The sequence below is a fragment of the Loxodonta africana genome, chromosome 3 (genome assembly GCF_030014295.1).
Source record: "Loxodonta africana isolate mLoxAfr1 chromosome 3, mLoxAfr1.hap2, whole genome shotgun sequence".
Lineage (NCBI taxonomy): Eukaryota > Metazoa > Chordata > Mammalia > Proboscidea > Elephantidae > Loxodonta > Loxodonta africana.
This window is the reverse complement of record NC_087344.1, coordinates 197,420,512-197,437,898: the sequence shown is the minus strand read 5'-3', so window position 1 is coordinate 197,437,898 and position 17,387 is coordinate 197,420,512. Positions and strand designations below refer to the sequence as shown.

The 17,387-nt window shown below is 44.3% G+C and overlaps 1 protein-coding gene across 1 annotated transcript in view; it reads left to right on the top strand.

Moving 5' to 3' along the window:
* Nucleotides 1-16,170, top strand: part of OLFML2B (olfactomedin like 2B) — a 57,823-nt gene extending 41,653 nt beyond the window's left edge. Inside the window, exons 7-8 of the mRNA XM_003415205.3 lie at nucleotides 14,369-14,545; nucleotides 15,125-16,170. Of these exons, the coding sequence (XP_003415253.1) occupies nucleotides 14,369-14,545; nucleotides 15,125-15,726 (779 nt within the window). The 3' untranslated portion in view covers nucleotides 15,727-16,170. The remainder of the gene's footprint in view (nucleotides 1-14,368; nucleotides 14,546-15,124) is intronic.
* Nucleotides 16,171-17,387: the final 1,217 nt, after the last annotated feature.

Sequence of the window (17,387 nt, the reverse complement as noted above, 5' to 3'; positions counted from 1 at the left end):
AACAACTGGTATAATGGGAGTGGTCGAGGCAAGAGGCAGTAAAGTCTAAAGTCATAGAGGTAGAGGGACGGGGCAGAGATGAAGAGGTAGGAGACAGAATGGCTGTGACTCAATGACCAGCTGAGTGTGGGTGGAGGAGAAGGGGACATCAGGGATGATGCCCAGGTTTCTGGCTTGGTTAGTGGGTGGTGTGCCATGCCTTTCTCTAGAACAGGAAATACAAGAGTAGTAGTCAGTGAACTGAAGCAAATAAATTCCACTTTAATTGTGAGTTTGAGGAATCTGTTAGGACACCCAGGAGAAAACCATCTAGTAGGTAATTGGATGAACAGCGCTCAGAAACCAGATCTGCACTGGAGACAGACACATCTGTGAGTCAAGGGTAAAAGCTGAGTTTGCCTAGTAAGTGTGGGAGCAATGAGAAGAGGCTAAAAGTGGAGCTCTAAAGAATGACATTTAAAAGTTGGGGTGGGGATAGGAGAGGTCAGCGCAACTGGACTAAACAAAAAGCAAAGAAGTTTCCTGAATAAACTGAACACTTTGAAGGCCAGCATAGCAGGGTTGGGGGTTTGGGGACCATGGTTTCAGGGGACATCTAAGTCCACTGGCATAATCAAATCTATTAAGAAAATATGCTGCATCCCACTTTGGAGAGTAGCGCCTGGGGTCTTAAATGCTAGCAAGTGGCCATCTAAGATGCACCAATGGGTCTCAACACACGTGGAGCAAAGGAGAATGAAGAACGCCAAAGACACAAGGTAATTATGAGCCCAAGAGACAGAAAGGGCCGCATAAAGCAGAGACTACATTAGCCTGAGACCAGAAGAACTAGACGGTGCCTGGCTATAACTGATGACTATCCTGAGGGAGCAGGAGGGCAATGGGATGCAGACCCCAACTTCTCATAAAAAGACCAGACTTAATGGTCTGACTGAGACCAGAAGGACCCCGGTGGTCATGGTCCCCAGACCTTCTGTTAGCCCAAGACAGGAACCATTCCCAAAGCCAACTCTTCAGACAGGGATTGGACTGGACTGGACTGAACTGGGTAGAAAATGATACTGGTGAAGAATGAGCTTTTTGGATCAAGTAGACACATGAGACTGTGTTGGTACCTCCTGTCTGAAGGCGAGATGAGGGAGTAGAGGGAGTCAGAAGCTGGCCGAATGAACACGAAAAGAGAGAGAGCAGGGAAGAAGTGTGCTGTCTCATTGAGGGGGAGCAATTAGGAGTATATAGCAAGGTGTTTATAAATTTTTGTATGAGAGTCCAACTTGATTAGTAAACCTTCACTTAAAGAACAAAAAAAAAAAAAGAAGTTGGGGCGGGGGCACAGTTCCAGATCCAAAGAGAAGTTCAGCTACACTAAAAGGACTGGACAACATGTAGGCATGGAACATTTGAGGAGCAGTCAAGTTGAGGGGTTGAGAAGTGCGTAGGCATTACGCATGAGTAGGGGAGCAGATGTGTTTGTGGAAGAGGCTCGCCAAGCAGCCTGAGAACAGCAGAACGGAAGGGAGGGTCTTGTTTGCTGATTAATTTTTTTTAAGGTGGGTGAGATTTGAGCAGGTTTATATGCTAAGGGGAATTTGAGACCTTGCTGACCTTTGAAGAAAGGCCAGCTTACCTCCCAGGACTATTGAAGATTCAGTGAGTTAACACCTAGAAACTCACCAGCATCTTTTGCAACCCTGCTTTGGGGAAAAGTTCTAAGATGAATTGCAGGCAGCACTGTCTCTTCTCTTAGAACTGCCTCCCATCTTTCTCTCATTACTCTTGACGAGGAGTAAACATGCAGAGTCTTCTTTCAAAGGCTGACGATTTGCTGTCAAGGGTAGGAGCAGCTGAGCAGCCCCAGATTCTCAGGTTGTGGAGATGGATCTGGGCCTCAGGGTTTGCTGACCTTCCGTTCTTATCCTTGTCAAACGCTACAAAGCCACGCTCACCTTTCCCACCGTTCCTTCCTGGGCTTAACCTCTCTGGTGCTAGCAGGTATTTGCTCTACCTGAGGGCATGTGGAGAGCGGTGCTGAGGTCCTGGCTAATGGAGACTGCGAGGCTGTAAGCTGGGACTCCCCTCTTCCTGCAGAAATAAGGATGCTGACCCTGACCCAAGAAGCTGGCTCCATTTGTATTAGTTTCCTACGCCTGCTGTAACAAATTACTACAAACCTAATGGTTAAAGCAACAGAAATTTATTCTCTTAGAGCTCAGGAGGGCTAAAATCAAGGTTTAGCTGGCTGGTTCCCTCTAGAGTCTCCAGGGCAGAATCCGTCCCTGGCCTCTTCCAGCTTCTGATGGCTGCCAGCATTCCTTGGTTTGTGGCTTCAATCATTCTAGTCTCTGCTTCCATCATCACATCACCTTCTTCTGTAGTCAAGTCATCCTCTGGCTCCCTGTTGTAAGGATACTTTTGATTGCATTTAGGGCCCACCTAGACAATGCAAGCTAACCTCCCCATATACAAAGTTCTTTTGCCATGTCATTGCTACCTGCTGTTAGTTGGCCCCCAACTCATGGCAATCCCGTGCACAACAGAATGAAACACTGCCTGGTCCTGAGCCATTCCCACGATCTGTTGTGGATCAGACCATTGTGATTCCTAGAGTTTTCATTGGCTGATTTTCAGAAGCACATTGCCAGGCCTTTCTTGCTAGTCCATCTTAGTCTGGAAGCTCAGCTGAAACCTCTTCAGCATGATAGCAATATGCAAGCCTCCACTAACAGATGGGGGTGGCTGTGCTTGAGGTGGATTGGCCAGGAATTGAACGTGGGTCTCCCGCATAGAAGTCAAGAGTTCTACCACTGAACCACCAGTGCTCCCCTTTTGCCGTAGAGGTAATATTCAGAGGTTCCAGGGACTAGGACACGGATATCGTTGGGGTCTGTTATTCAGCCAAGCCCCACCAGCATCAAGTGGATTCTCCAAGCACTCCTGTGAAGTAGGCAGTGCGTAATGTTATACCGAGGAAGTTAAAGCTCTGTAAGGTTGTGGAGGCAACACAGTTCTTGGAGTCAGAACTGTTATTTTAAATTGTGTTTTAGTTGAAAGTTTACAGTGCAAATTAGTTTCTCCTTCAAAAATTTTTTCACAGATTGTCTTGTGACATTGGTTGCAATCCCCTCACTGTATCCGCACCCCAAGTTGCCCACGTCCATTCGTCTAGTTTCCCTGTCCTTCCTGCCTTCTCATCTTTGCTTTTGGGCAGGTGTTGCCCATTTAGTTTTGTATATTTCATTGGACTGAGAAGCACGTTCCTCATGTGTGTTATTGTTTGTTTTATAGGCCTGTCTCATCTTTGGCTGGAAGGTGGACTTTGAGAGTGGCTTCGGTTCTGAGATAGCAGGGTATCTGGGGCCATAGTCTCAGGGGTTTCTCTAGTGTGTTATTTTTTTTGTGGATTTGAATTTTCTTCTACATTTTCCTCCTGCTGTATCCAAGCTCCTCTATGGTGATCCCTGTCAGAACGGTCAGTCGTGGTACCTGGTCACCATCTAGTTCTTCTGGGCCCAGGTGGGTAGATGCTGTGGTTCCTGTGGTCTGTTGGCTAATGTTTTCCTTGTGTCTTTGGTTTTCTTCATTCTCTTTTGCTTCAAACGTGATGAGACCAATAGATGTATCTTCCATTGCCGATCCCAAGCTTTTAAGACCCCAGACACTATGCACCAAAGTAGGATGTAGAACAGTTTCTTTACGAGCTATGTCAGCTGACTTAGATATGCCCCGAGTCCATGGTCCCTGGCTTTGCCTTGGTCAAATCGTGCTGACTTCCCCTTCATTGTAGTTTTGATTTACATTTCTTTAAAAGCTAATAATCAGGAGCATTTCCTCATGTGTCTGTTAGCCACCAGAAATCTTGTTTCGTGAAGTGTCTGTTCATATCGTTTGCCCATTTTTTAATTGGATTATTTGTCTTTTCTTTGTTGAAGTTTGAAGTATTTTATAGATTTTAGAGATTAGATCCGTGTCAGATATGTCATAGCCAAAAATCTTTCCCATTCTGTACGTTCTCTTTTTACTCTTTTGAGGAAGTCTTTTAATTAGCCCAAGGGTTAATTTTTAGGAGGTTCTAGTTACCTAGTTTATCTTCTGGTGTGTGTGTGCTGTTAGTTATGGTTTATATTGTATTCATGCCATGTATTAGGGCCCCTAGCGTTGTCCCAATTTTTTTCTTGCATGACCTTTATCGTTCTAGGTTTTATATTTAGGTCTATGATTGATTTTGAGTTAGTTTTTATGTACTGTGTGAGGTATGGGTCCTGTTTTATCTTTTTAAAGATGGACATCCAGTTTTGCCAGAACCATTTCTTAAAAAGACTCCTTTTTTCCCCAATTTAATAGACTTCGGTCCATTGTCAAAGATCAGCTGATGATAAACCAACCAAAAAACCAAACCCACTGCCGTCGGGTCTATTCTGACTCATAGCGACCCTATAGGACAGAATAGAACTGCCCAGTAGAGTTTCCAAGGAGCACCTGGCAGATTCGAACTGCCGACCTTTTGGTTAGCAGCTGTAGCACTTAATCACTACGCCACCAGAGTTTCCAGCCAATGATAGGTGGATGGATTTACATCTGGGTTCTCAATTTTGTTCCATTGGTCTATGTGTCTGTCATTGTACCAGTACCAGGCTGTTTTGACTACCATGGCTGTATAGTAGGTTCTGAGATCAGGTACCTCGAGGCTTTCTACTTCGTTTTTTTCTTCATTACTGCTTTGCTTATCTGGGGTCTCTTTCCTTTCCATATAAAGTTGGTGATTAGTTTTCCATCTCGTTAAAGAGTGCTGTTGGTATTTGAATTGGGCTTGCATTGTACCTGTAGATAGCTTTGGGTAAAATCGACATTTTCACAATGTTGAGTCTACCTATCCATAAGCATGGTGTGTTTTTCCATTTATGTAGGTTTTAGTAGCGTTTAGTAGTTTTCTTTGTATAGGTCTTTTATGTCCCTGGATAGATTTATTTCTAAGTATTTTATCTTTTTAGGGGCTATTATAAATGATATTGTTTTCCTGATTTCCATTTTGAAGTTCACTTTGTTGGTGCGTAGGAATCCAACTGATTTTTGTATGGCGATCTTGTATCTTGCTACTCTGCTGAATCTTCCTATTAGTTCCAGTAATTTTCTTGTAGAATCCTTGGGGTTCTTTATGTATACTATCATATTGTCTGAAATAGGGATGCTTTTACTTCTTCCTTTCTAGTTTGGATGCCCTTTATTTCTTTTTCTTGTCTTATTGCTCTAGCTAGGGCTTCCATCAAAATGTTATATAGGAGCTGTGATAAAGGGTATCCTTGTCTTGTTGCCGTTTTCGGGGGGAATGCTTTCCGCTTCTCTCTGTTGAGAATGGTGTTGGCTGTTGGTTTTATATAAAACCAAAACCAAACCCAGTGCCTTCGAGTCGATTCCGACTCTTAGCGATCCTATAGGACAGAGTAGAACTGTCCCATAGAGTTTCCAAGGAGCACCTGGGGGATTCAAACTGCTGACTCTTTGGTTAGCAGCCGTAGCACTTAACCACTACACCACCAGGGTTTCCTGGTTTTATATAGATGCCGTTTATTATGTTGAGGAATTTCCCCTCTATTCCTATGTTACTGAGAGTATATATCAGGAATGGGTGCTGGACTTCATCAAATGCCTTTTATGCATTGATTGAGATGATCATGTGATTCTTTTGTTCTATTTACATGGAGAATTACGTGGATTGATTTTCTAATGTTGATCCATCCTTGCATACCTAGTGTGAATCCTACTTGGCCGTGGCATATTATCATTTATATGATGTTGTATTCTATTGGCTAGAATTTTGTTAAGGATTTTTGCTTGTATATTCATGAGGGAGCACTGGTGGCACAGTGGTTAAGAGCTCAGCTGCTAACCAAAATGTCGGCAGTTCAAATCCACCAGCTGCTCCTTGGAAACCCTGTGAGGCAGTTCTACTCTGTCCTGTAGGGTCGCTATGAATCAGAATCAACTTGACGGCAATGGGTTTGGTTTGGTTTTGTGGTATATTCATGAGAGACATTAGTTTGTAGTTTTCTTTTTTTTTTTCTTTTGCCTGGCTTTGGTATCAAGATTATGCTGGCTTCATACAATGAATTTGGGAGTATTCCTTCCTTTTCTATATCCTGAAATAGTTTGAGTAGTACTGGCATGAGCTCTTTTCTGAATGTTTGGTAGAATTCTCCAGTGAAGCTGCCTGGGCCAGGGCTTTTTGTTGTTGTTGTTGTTGGAAGTTTTTTTTATTACCTCTTCAGTCTCTTGTAATGTGTCTGTTCAGATTTTCTCTCTCAGTTTGTATTAGTTTAGGTAGGTAGTGTGTTTCTAGAAATTTGTCAGTTTCCTCTAGGTTCTCAAATTTGTTGGAGCACAGTTTTTCATAGTATTCTTTTATGATCCTTTTCATTTCAGTTGGGTCTGTTGTAATGTCCTCCATCTCATTTCTTATTTGAATTATTTGCTTCTCCTCCTGTTTTTCTGTTGTCAGTTTGGCCAGTGGTTTTTCAATTTTGTTAATTTTCAAAGAACCAACTTTTGGTTTTGTTCATTCTCTCTGTTGTTTTTCTGTTCTCTATTTCATTTATTTCTCCTCTAATCTTTATAGTTTCCTTTCTTCTGGTGCCTATGGCCTTCTTTTGCTGTTCTCTTTCTATTTGTTTGAGGTATAGGGTAACATTTTTATTTCGGTCCTTTCTTCTTTTTTGATGTTTGTGTTTATTGCTATAAATTGACCTCTGGGCACTACCTTTCCTGAACTTTCAAATGGAAAGGAAGTCAAGGTTATATCAAGTAATAAAACACTGGCTCACACTTAGAGATAAAGGTAAATTTGAGGATAACCACAAAGAAAGTTAACAAACCTATTCATCAAAATAAAAAACGAAAAGAAAAACATAAAGACTCAGTAAACACAAAACCTATAATAATGAAACAGAAGAAAATCCACAAACAAAAGGAACTCAGCACAGGAAAGTAAGAGGAAAAAGAAAGCATCAGCGCCACAAAAAAAAAAAAAAAGGCAGAACAAATATCAAACGATGTGCTTTCATTCTCATTTGATTCTAGGAAATTTTGATTCTTTCTTTGATTTCTTTTATTACCCAGCTGTTTTTAAACAAGGTATTATTCAGTTTCCATATATGTGATTTTTTTCCCTTGGTGTTCCTGTTACTGATTTCTACTTTTATGCTGTTATGATCAGAGAGAATGCTTTGTATTATTTTGATGTGTATTTTATTGAGGGTTGCTTTGTGGCCTAAAATGTGGTCTATTTGAAGAATGTTCTATTTGCATTGCAAAAGAATGTATATTTTGCTGCTGTTGAGTGGAGTTTTCTATATATGTCTATGAGGTCAAGTTGGTTGATTTTGGTCTTTAAATCTTCTGTATCTTTGTTGAGTTTCTTTTTACATGTTCTTTCCTTTATCGAGAGTGGTAAAGTGGAACTATTTCTCTTTTCAGTGCTGTTTAGATTTTGGTTTATGTATTTTGCAGCCCTGTCTTTGGGTATGTAGACATTTATTAAGGTTATGTCTTCTTGGTGGATTGTCCCTTTAATCATTCTATAATGTCCTTTCCTGTCTTTTATGGTGGATTTTGCCTTAAAGTTTATTTTAGCTGAGATTAGTATTGCCAGTCCTGCTCTTTTTTGGTTTTTGATGTATTTTTTCCATCCTTCGATTTTTAATATACTTGTCTTTGTGTCTAAGGTGTGTCTCTTGTAGATAGCATATTGATGGGTCGTGTTTTTTTTAATCCATTCTGCCACTTTTTGTCTCTTTATGGGTGCATTTAAGCCACTTACATTCAATGTGATTATCAATAGGTATGAGTTTATTGCTGTCGTGTGTGGTTTTTTTTTGGTGGTGCTGATGTTTTCTTTTTCCTATTACTTTCCTGTACCAAGTTCCTTTTGTTTGTGGATTTTCTATTCTTTCATTATTACAGATTTCGCATTTACTGAGTCTTTATGTTTCTCTTTTTTTATTTTGATGAATAGGTTTATTAACTTTCTTTGTGGTTATCTTGAAATTTACCTTTATCTCTAAGTTCAAACCAGTCTTTTATTACTTGATATCGTCTTGACTTCCTCTTCATTTGAAAGTTCTGTACTGACACCATTTACCCCTTTTTCTTGATTTGATATTGTCATCAGTTACAGATTGGCGTCTCTGGCTCGCTGTTTTAAATCTTTTAGCTTTGTTTTATTGTTGAGAATTCTTTACCTAGTTTAGTGTCTGGCTGATGCTGTCCTGTGTCCTAGACTCAGGTTGTTGTCTGATGTTGTTGATTCTCTAACCAAGAGGCTCCCTTTAATATTTCTTGTAAGTTTGGTTTGCTTTTTATGAATTCCTTAATTTCTGTTTATTTGGAAATGTCCTAATTTCACCATCATATTTGAGAGAGTTTTGCGGGATATATTATTCTTAGTTGGCAGTTTTTTTTCTTTCAGTATGTCATCCCATTGCCTTCTTTCTGCTGAGTAATCAGACCTTACTCTTATTGTTTCCCTTTTGTGAGTGACTTTTCATTTTTCTTGAGCTGCTTTCAGGATTCTTGCTTTGTCTTTGATTTTGGCAAGTGTGATTACGATACGTTTGATGACTTTCATCTGGGGTCGATCTTTGGGGTTCATTGAGCTTCTTGGATGGTCAGCATTTTGTCTTTTATTATATTTGGGAAGTTGTTTGCCAGATAATCTTCAGCAGCCTTCTCTGTGTTTTTTGTTTTCTGTCCCTATTCAGGAACTCTGATCATGCACAAATTTTTGCTCTTGTTTGTGTCCAACGTAGCTCTTGGATTTTCTTCATTCTTTTCTCTGATTTTTCCTTAAACAAATAGTGTCCATGGATTTGTATTCAGTCTCACTAATTCTGTCTTCCGTTGTTTCAAATTTGTTCCTAAAACCTTCTATTGAGTCGTCTTATTTCTGAAATTTTGTTGTATATCTTTTGGATTTCTAGTTGCTGTTTTCATAGGATTTCTAATTATTTATTTTGACATTTTGTTCTTGAATTCTTCTATTGCTTTGTCTGTGTTTTCCTTGATTTTGGCTATGTTTTCATTGGTCTTGAGTGTGTTTTCCATGATTCTGTCTATTTTTTCCTTGTTTTCTTCTGTGTTTTCCTTGATCTCTTTCCTAATCTCTTGGAGAGCCTTAAATATTAGTCTTTTGAATTCCATAGCAGGTAGTTCCAATGCCTTTTCTTCTACCAAGAGGTTATCTGATACTCTATTATGGGTATCTTGCTGGAGGCATCTTGTCCTACTTTTTTTTATATGTTTTGTTATTGTCTGCTGTCTCTAAGTCATTAAGGTATTATTTTCTTTATTTGTTGATTGTATGTTCATTTGTTTCATACTGCTTTTTCGTTTCATTTTCATATGTCAGTTCAGGCAGACCAGGCATGCTTTGCTCCTTGCTTTTCTGTAAGCACGATAGTTCTCACCACCTTGTCTGGGTAGGCAGGACAACCGGCAGAGCCTACTTTGCTGTGCACTGGTTTGGTGAGGTGGCTGAGCGCAGGCAGGGCAGGTGCTGTCTGCCTCCTGATGTTGGTCCAGCGGTGTGGGAAGTGTTCATAGCCTCTCACATGATAGGCAGGGGTGTCAGATGAAGAGTGGTATGGGCTTGCTTCCCACCCTTGAGCAGATGATCAAGTAGCAAGAGGGGAGGAGTGGTGCAGACCTGCTGTAAAAGTCAGCCTGAGCACTGGGGGTGCTGTAGCCTTGGCAGCATGGCAGGGGCTGGTGGGAAGAGGGGAAGGTGGCATACAGGGCTTGGTTGGAGGGAAAAAGAAAAGAAAAAAGGAAAAAATAGCAGTGCAGCAGGGAGCTGGTGGGTGGGGGTGGGGCAGACCTGGGGCCTAGTGGGAAGGGGGGAGTTGGTGTAATTGCCTAGGTGAGAGGGAGAAAGAAAAATAAAAAGGAAGAAAAAAATGGCAGTGCAGTGGGGCTTTCAGGTGGAGCAGGGTGGACCTTGGGCAGTGGCAAGCTGGTGCACTGGTGGCATTTTATCTGTGGTGGTGCAGCAAGGGGCAGTGGGAAGGGGGTGGTATACGGGGAGAAAGAAAAGTCAGAAAGAAAAAAAGACCCCCCAAAATGGCAGCATGGTAGGGTCAGTGAGTGGGGGCAGGGTGGTCCGGGGGCCTGTGGGAAAGGAGGGAAGTGGCTTACAGGGCTAGGTGGGAGGGAGAAAGAAAAAAAAGGGTGGTGTGGCAGGAGTCAGCAGAAAGGGGGGTGAGATGTGTATGGGGCTAGGTGGGAGGGAGGGAAAAAAAGAAAGAAAAAAAGTCCACAAAGTGGAAGGAGGTGGGGCAGGTTCAGAGGGTTCTGGGAGCTTGTATTGTGGACCCTGGCAGTAGGGGCTGCTGGGATGGGGCGGAGGAGGGGGGCGGTTCCTGTGTATACTTACCGGAAGAATGAGAAGTGGGAAAGCATGTTTCTCTGGTTACCAGATGCTCTGTCTCCTGTTGGGAGCTCCGTGAAGTTGCCTTCCCATACATCCTGCCCAGGGTCATTGCTAGCTATGTTTCAAGATGGTCACACTGTGCCTTGTTAGTTGGCAGGCGTCCTCCACTCAGTAGCTCTCCCCGTTCTCTGTTTTCCATTAGTTTCTTCTACCATTTGGTGTTTTGATCTGGTTCTTTATCCCTTCATTTGATGCTCAGGGATCCAGGACTGACATTTGTATCTGTTTTACTTAGTTTTTCTGGTCTTTGCGACAGAGGGATGGCATGGTACATCTGTCTAGGGTGCGGTGTTGACTCTGCCTCAGAACTGGGTTTTAATTCTATAGTTTTGCCATTTCCTGAATGTAAGACTTCAGGCAATTTTCTCCTCCTCTAACCTTTTTGTTTCCTCATCTGTAAAATGGAGACAATAATATCTACCTTGCAGGGTTGTTGTAAGGAATCATGAGACAGTGTACATAAAGCATTAAGCAAACAAAAACCAAAAAGCCAAATCAGTTGCCATAGCATTGATTCTGACTCATGGTGGCCCCATGTGTTTCAGGGTAGAACTGACCTCTGTAGGGTTTTCATGGCTGTTAGCTTTCAGGTACAAATTGCTAGGCCTTTCTTCTGGGGCTTTCTCTGAGTGGGTTTGAACCACCAACCTTTTAGTTAGTAGCCCAGCGCTTAACCATTTGTGCCACTCAGAGGTGTCATTCAGGACCCAAGAAATCAAAGTTGTTGCTACGGTCATTATTCTGAGGATTCCAGAGACCTGCCCAAGACAACACAGTCAGTGGCAGGGCTGATACCACTGGCACTAAGCCCAGGGCACATTCTGCTACCAACCTTAGGGCCGTGTCATTGTAGAGTCTTGGTGCTGAGATGGGGCCCTGGGGATATCTGGGGGCTTCTGAGAGCAGCCCAGGACATCAAAATCCAGATGAGACCTGGCTTCTAGGAGCCTGTCTGCAATTCCTGGGTCTGGTCACACCAATACTATCCCCAGCCCTGACAGGTATGAGGAGCTGAAACACCTCACCTCACATGGGCATTTGTGGGGCTTTGGGGCATAGGCTGAGGTGCATTTGACAGGGAGTTGGTGTCCTTGCTGGGCTTTGACAGGAAAGGGGACATACGAAGATGCCCTCTGCATGGTAGGGCTCACCTCAGTGCAGATGGAGAACGGCTTCTCCATTAGCAGCCAAGCCACACTCAGTGGCCAGAAAGTGAGATATTTTCCGTCAGGCCTCTGCTGCTGCAGCTCAGACAGAAACTATTTTATTGTCTGAACAGATGAGCTCAGTTGTGGGGGAATGAGGCACTGGCTGGTAGGTACTGTTGTTTGCCTTATGGAGACTGAGTTCCTCCCTGCTCTGTCAGACCCAGACCTAATAAACCCCACATACAGCTGTGTAAACCCTGTCAACTGCACCCAACTATGGGCTTGCCTGGAAAACAATGTTTTTCCCACTTCCGCCCACTCGCTGCCCCAGACCCAGGGCCAAAGGCATAGCTGCAGGGCTTGGACTCTTCCTTGCCCACTTCTGGGGGAGCAGAAGGATGGCAGAGGGAACAGGTTTGAGCCATTTGGAAATAGGGGGTAGCCTGGAGTTGGAGAACTCTTAGTCCGAACTGTAGGCCTTTGCTACTTTAGTCCCAGGTAAGTGTCAGGGCAGTGGTGTCACTAGGGTTGGTCTTACCCAGTGCGGTAACTCATGGTATCACCCTCCCCATGCTAATTGCCACAATATTGTAGCCAAAACACCAAAAAAATTGGCAAAATCAGCAACAATAAAACACTAGCAGCAACGAAAACAACAGCATGTGCTTATAGTGTGTGTAGATGAAACCACATGATTCAAGGCATCGTTGTAATTGGGTAATAATGACAGCTCTAACCAGAGCACATTAGAAGGTTCAAAAAGTAAATTAGCATGAGTTTTTCGCCTTGTAGGTAAAAACCTACAAGGGCTTATGAAAAAAAGGCTTGTGGTTGTAGCTAACTATAGCAGATATTTCTGCTGAAACACTGCACAAAAATTTTATAGACAGTCATTTTGGTGTTACCCCCTCAGACAGTGTCACCCAGTGTGGTTTGCACATCTGTACAGCGGGTCTTGATGGCAGATGCGGAGGGTCCTGGTCCCAGCTGCCAGGATATGCTGGAGGAGGTCCCAAGGGCGGAATTCGTCTGCCTCTTCCACAACCCCCTCCATTGCCCTCTTCCCATCTCCTCCATTAACCCACTAGCGCAGGGACAAAAGAACATGTGTCCTCAGTCATGTGTGACTTGAAAATCATACAGAGCTATGTTCAATAGGTGTATACTATTGCAGGCTTTAGTCTTGGTCTAGTACTCAGAGTCATTCTAGTGGTCTTTTAGGGGCTCTGCTGGGCACCAGGTCACTCATAGTCACAGAGAGCCACTCGGAAGGGCACTGCTGAGTTCCTGCCCCATTAAAGCATACCTGACTCTTGAAGGAGCCAGAGTAAGCTCCTTGATGCAGGAAACTTGGTCTCTTGCCCTGCAAATCCCTGGCTGGGGCCCTGGCATCCTGCTCCAGGTTGTGAAGACATGGGCTTGAAGACAACTCTCTAGGACCCCGCAGCTGGGCCCCAGGAATGATATCCACTGCACAGTCAGGACTGGTCTCCACTATGACCTGGCCCCAAACTCCCACAGACAAGCCCCTCTGGGCAGCACAGAAGCTGGTGGAGGTTAGTGACCCTGGTTAGACCAGGCAGAGTCCTCACCATTGGTCACACTTCTCATCCACTGTGTATTCACCCACTATCAGAACTTCTGCTGAGTGCCCACTCTGGTGCCGGTTTGTGTCCTGAGCATCGAGAATGCAAAGAGGAAAAGCCACAGACCCTGCTCCCCTAGAGCTTATGCTATGGTTGTGTAGTGGATGTGGAGGGAGGAGAGATAGCAAGAATCCTTGAGATGTAAGACGACACATCCTGTAATAGAGGTACATTCACAGTGCTGTGGGAGCAAATAGAAGGATCAGTTGGCTTTTCGGAGGAAGGTGTAGTGTCAGAAAATAGAGGATTTTGGATTTTAGGTCTTTGAGGCACGTTTGTAGGATTGAGAAGCCAGAAAACAGCCAGAGCAAAGGCATGGTGGCATGAAAGTAGAACAGGGTGGTGTCATGGATTGAATTGTGTCCCCCAAAAATGTGTATCAGTTTGGCTAGGCCATGATTCCCAGTATTGTGTGGTTGTCCTCCATTTTGTCAGGTGATATGATTGTCTTATGTGTTGTCAGTCCTAACCTCTATGATGTTAATGAGGCAGGATTAGTGGCAGTTATGTTAATGAGGCAGGACTCAATCCATAGGATTAGGTTTTATGTTGAGTCAATCTCTTTTGAGATACAAAAGAGAGAAGCGAGCAGAGAGGACAGGCGACCTCATACCACCAAGAATGAAGAACCAGGAGGGAAGCACATCCTTTGGACCCAGGGTCCTGGCACTGAGAAGCTCCTGGACCAGGGGAAGATTGATGACAAGGACCTTCCCCCAGAACCAAAAGAGCAAGAAAGCCTTCCCCTGGAGCTGAGGCTGGCACCCTGAATTCAGACTTCTAGCCTCCTAGATTGTGAGAGAATAAATTTCCATTTGTTAAAGTCATCCACTTGTGATATTTCTGTTACAGCAGCTCTAGATGACTAAGACAAATGGGGACACTGAATAGCTCTGTAGGAGTACAGTATGGGTAATAGGAGTAGCAGGAGATGATGCTGGAAAGTTTTAGAGGGATCAGGTTATACAGGCCTGTTAAAGCTGCCAAAGAGTTCAGACTCTAGGTAGGGGAGCCAGCAAAGTTTTAAAGGGTGGGCATTATTAGATGGCTTTTTTGTACGATCATCCCAACACCACCATCTGCCTCTTCTCCATCAGGAAGGTGCAAGGACACCCTCTCCACAATCACCGGGCCGACCACCCAGAATACATATGGGCGGAATGAGGGGGCCTGGATGAAGGACCCCCTGGCCAAGGATGAGCGCATTTATGTGACCAATTATTACTATGGCAACACCCTGGTGGAGTTCCGGAACCTGGAAAATTTCAAACAAGGTATGTGTTGTGGTTCCAGCTCGAGGCTTCTTCCCTTCATGACTGTCCTCTGTTTTGACATGACCAGGTCTCTTTGGTGGTGACAGTAGATGAGAAGGGCAAAGACCTTCTGATGGTGAAAGGACCTTCCCTGGTAGAAGGAGGTCCCCCTTCTGCCCCTCTCACATTCCTGCTCTCTCATCTCTCAGCTCTGCCCCTCCTTCCAGCCCTGGGAGATGGGACAACCTGAAGTCCAGCCCAGAAGGCAGAAGGGCTGCACCACAGCAGTAAAACATCCTACTTTCCCATAGCTCTTGACCATTTGCAAGCCATGCTCATGTATATTAATACACTTGATCCTTGAAACAACTCAGTGATGCAAGCAGGAATTATTTCCATTTGACACGTGAAGATGCTAAGGGTCAGAATGGTTAAGTGATTTGCTACACAAAACTAAAAAAATATCGGGGCCAAGACAGACCCAGGTCTCCAGATTCCTAGTCAATTGCTTGTCTCATCCCTCTAGGCTGCCCCTCACTCTACTGCCAGGTTGTCTCTGCAGCATTGCCCTGAAGCCTCCTGCCTTCTCACATCCCACAGGTCGCTGGAGCAATTCCTACAAGCTCCCGTACAGCTGGATTGGCACAGGGCACGTGGTGTACAATGGCGCCTTCTACTACAACCGGGCCTTCACCCGAAACATCATTAAGTACGACCTGAAGCAGCGCTATGTTGCCGCCTGGGCCATGCTCCATGACGTAGCCTATGAGGAGGCCACCCCCTGGAGGTGGCAGGGCCACTCCGATGTGGATTTTGCTGTGGATGAGAATGGCCTGTGGCTCATCTACCCGGCCTTGGACGATGAGGGCTTCAGCCAGGAGTTCATCATCCTGAGCAAGCTCAATGCCGTGGACCTGAGCATGCAGAAGGAAACCACATGGCGCACGGGGCTCCGACGGAACTTCTACGGCAACTGCTTTGTCATCTGCGGGGTGCTGTACGCCGTGGACAGCTACAACCAGCGGAACGCCAACATCTCCTACGCCTTTGACACCCACACCAACACGCAGATTGTCCCCAGGCTGCTGTTTGAAAATGAGTATTCCTACACTACCCAGATAGACTACAACCCCAAAGACCGCCTGCTTTATGCCTGGGACAATGGCCACCAGGTCACCTACCATGTCATCTTTGCCTACTGACACCCCTGTCCCCCACAGGCAGAAGCTGCAGAGGGGCCACTAGCACCTTGTATGTATGTTTGTGAGTGTGTGTGTGTAGATGGGTACGCATTGTTTTTAAAATATATATATTATTTTGTATAATATTACAAATGGTAAAATGACAAGCTGGGTCTATTTTTTTTTTTTAACATGGATTGTAGATCAATCCATATGTGTATGTGCTGGTCTCATCCTCCACAGTTAATATTTTTGTGCAGATTTCTTCTTTTGACCAGTGACCATCTTCCTTCTAACCCCTAACCCCTCTGGCTCCCAGATCTCAAATGTTTAAAGTTTTCTTCATTTGGGCCTTGCAGGCAGACAACACCAGGAGCAGGAGTGAAGGAAGCAAGAAAGAAGTACTAAGTGGTGGGGAAAAAAAAAAAAAAAGTTTTATGTATTGGAGAAGTTTTAAAAAACCCAGAAAAATACCTTTTTTTTTTTTAATAAAGAAGAAATTTAAAATCACCTAAAAATGCTTTCTTGCTTATCACTGATATTCCTAGTCATGTGTTTAATCCAGAGGGCTGCACGGTGCGGTGTTCCACAGGGCCGTTCGGGGCACTCCACTGTGTTACCGTGCGGCTGCTTCCAAGGAGCTTCCCCACTCCTCCTGATCAGGGCTTTCCATGTGGACGATTTGTGATGAGCTGACCACTGTCCTCTCTTTGATTTTGTGATCTTGACCCTTTCAGTTCTCTTCCACCGTCAAGCCAGCTTCCTTGCTCTGTTCTGCTTTTTTTTCTGGTCGTTTCACCTAAGACGTGGGAACCTGTTCATTCCTTAGTCTGGCTTGGTATATCCTGGTGTCAGGCACTGTATTAGTTACCCGTGGTTGCTGTAACAAATTACCACAGACTGTATGACTTAAAGCAATAGGTTATTCACTCACAGTTCTGGAGACAGAAGTCCAAGTCAGTATCACTGAGCCAAAATCAACGCGTCACAAGGCTACCCTCCCTCCAGAGGCTCCAGAGGAGAATCCATGCCTTATCTTTTCCACCTCCTGGTGGCTGCTGGCATTTCTTGGCTTGTGGCCATATCGTTCCAGTCACTGTTTCCATCATCACACTGCCTTCTCCTGTGTGTGTCTGTGTCACATCTGCCTCTGCCTATCTTATAAGGACACTTGTAATGGCATCTAGAGCCTACCTGGATAATCTGAGATAATCTCCTCATCACAAAATCCTTAATTTATTCACATCTGCAAAAACCCTTTTTGCAAATCAGGTAACATTGATAGGTTCCAGGGATTAGGGCCTGGAGGTCAGTGTTCAGCCCACTGCAGGCACTGTTGAAAATACAAAGCTGACTCTAACCTTCTTCCCGCCCTTCCTTAAGATTTAAAATTCTCCCTTCTCTCTCCCTCTGTCTCTCCTCCCTATAATCTACTCCCCTACCTCATCCTGATCTTTACCTCATCCTGATTTTTACCTCATCCTGAAGATTCATCCAGGCTTTCCTTCCTGCACCTTCCCCTCCAGGAGTGGGCCTGAAACAAGGACCCTGAGGGAAGTGCTTAAGGACAGGGAAGAACTGCGCCTTCCCGTGCAGGGCTGAGACTTCTGTGGTGCCTGCTGTCCACAGCGTGATTTTTGCTCCACATTAGACAAAGTGGCGGACAGAAAATCTGAAAAGCC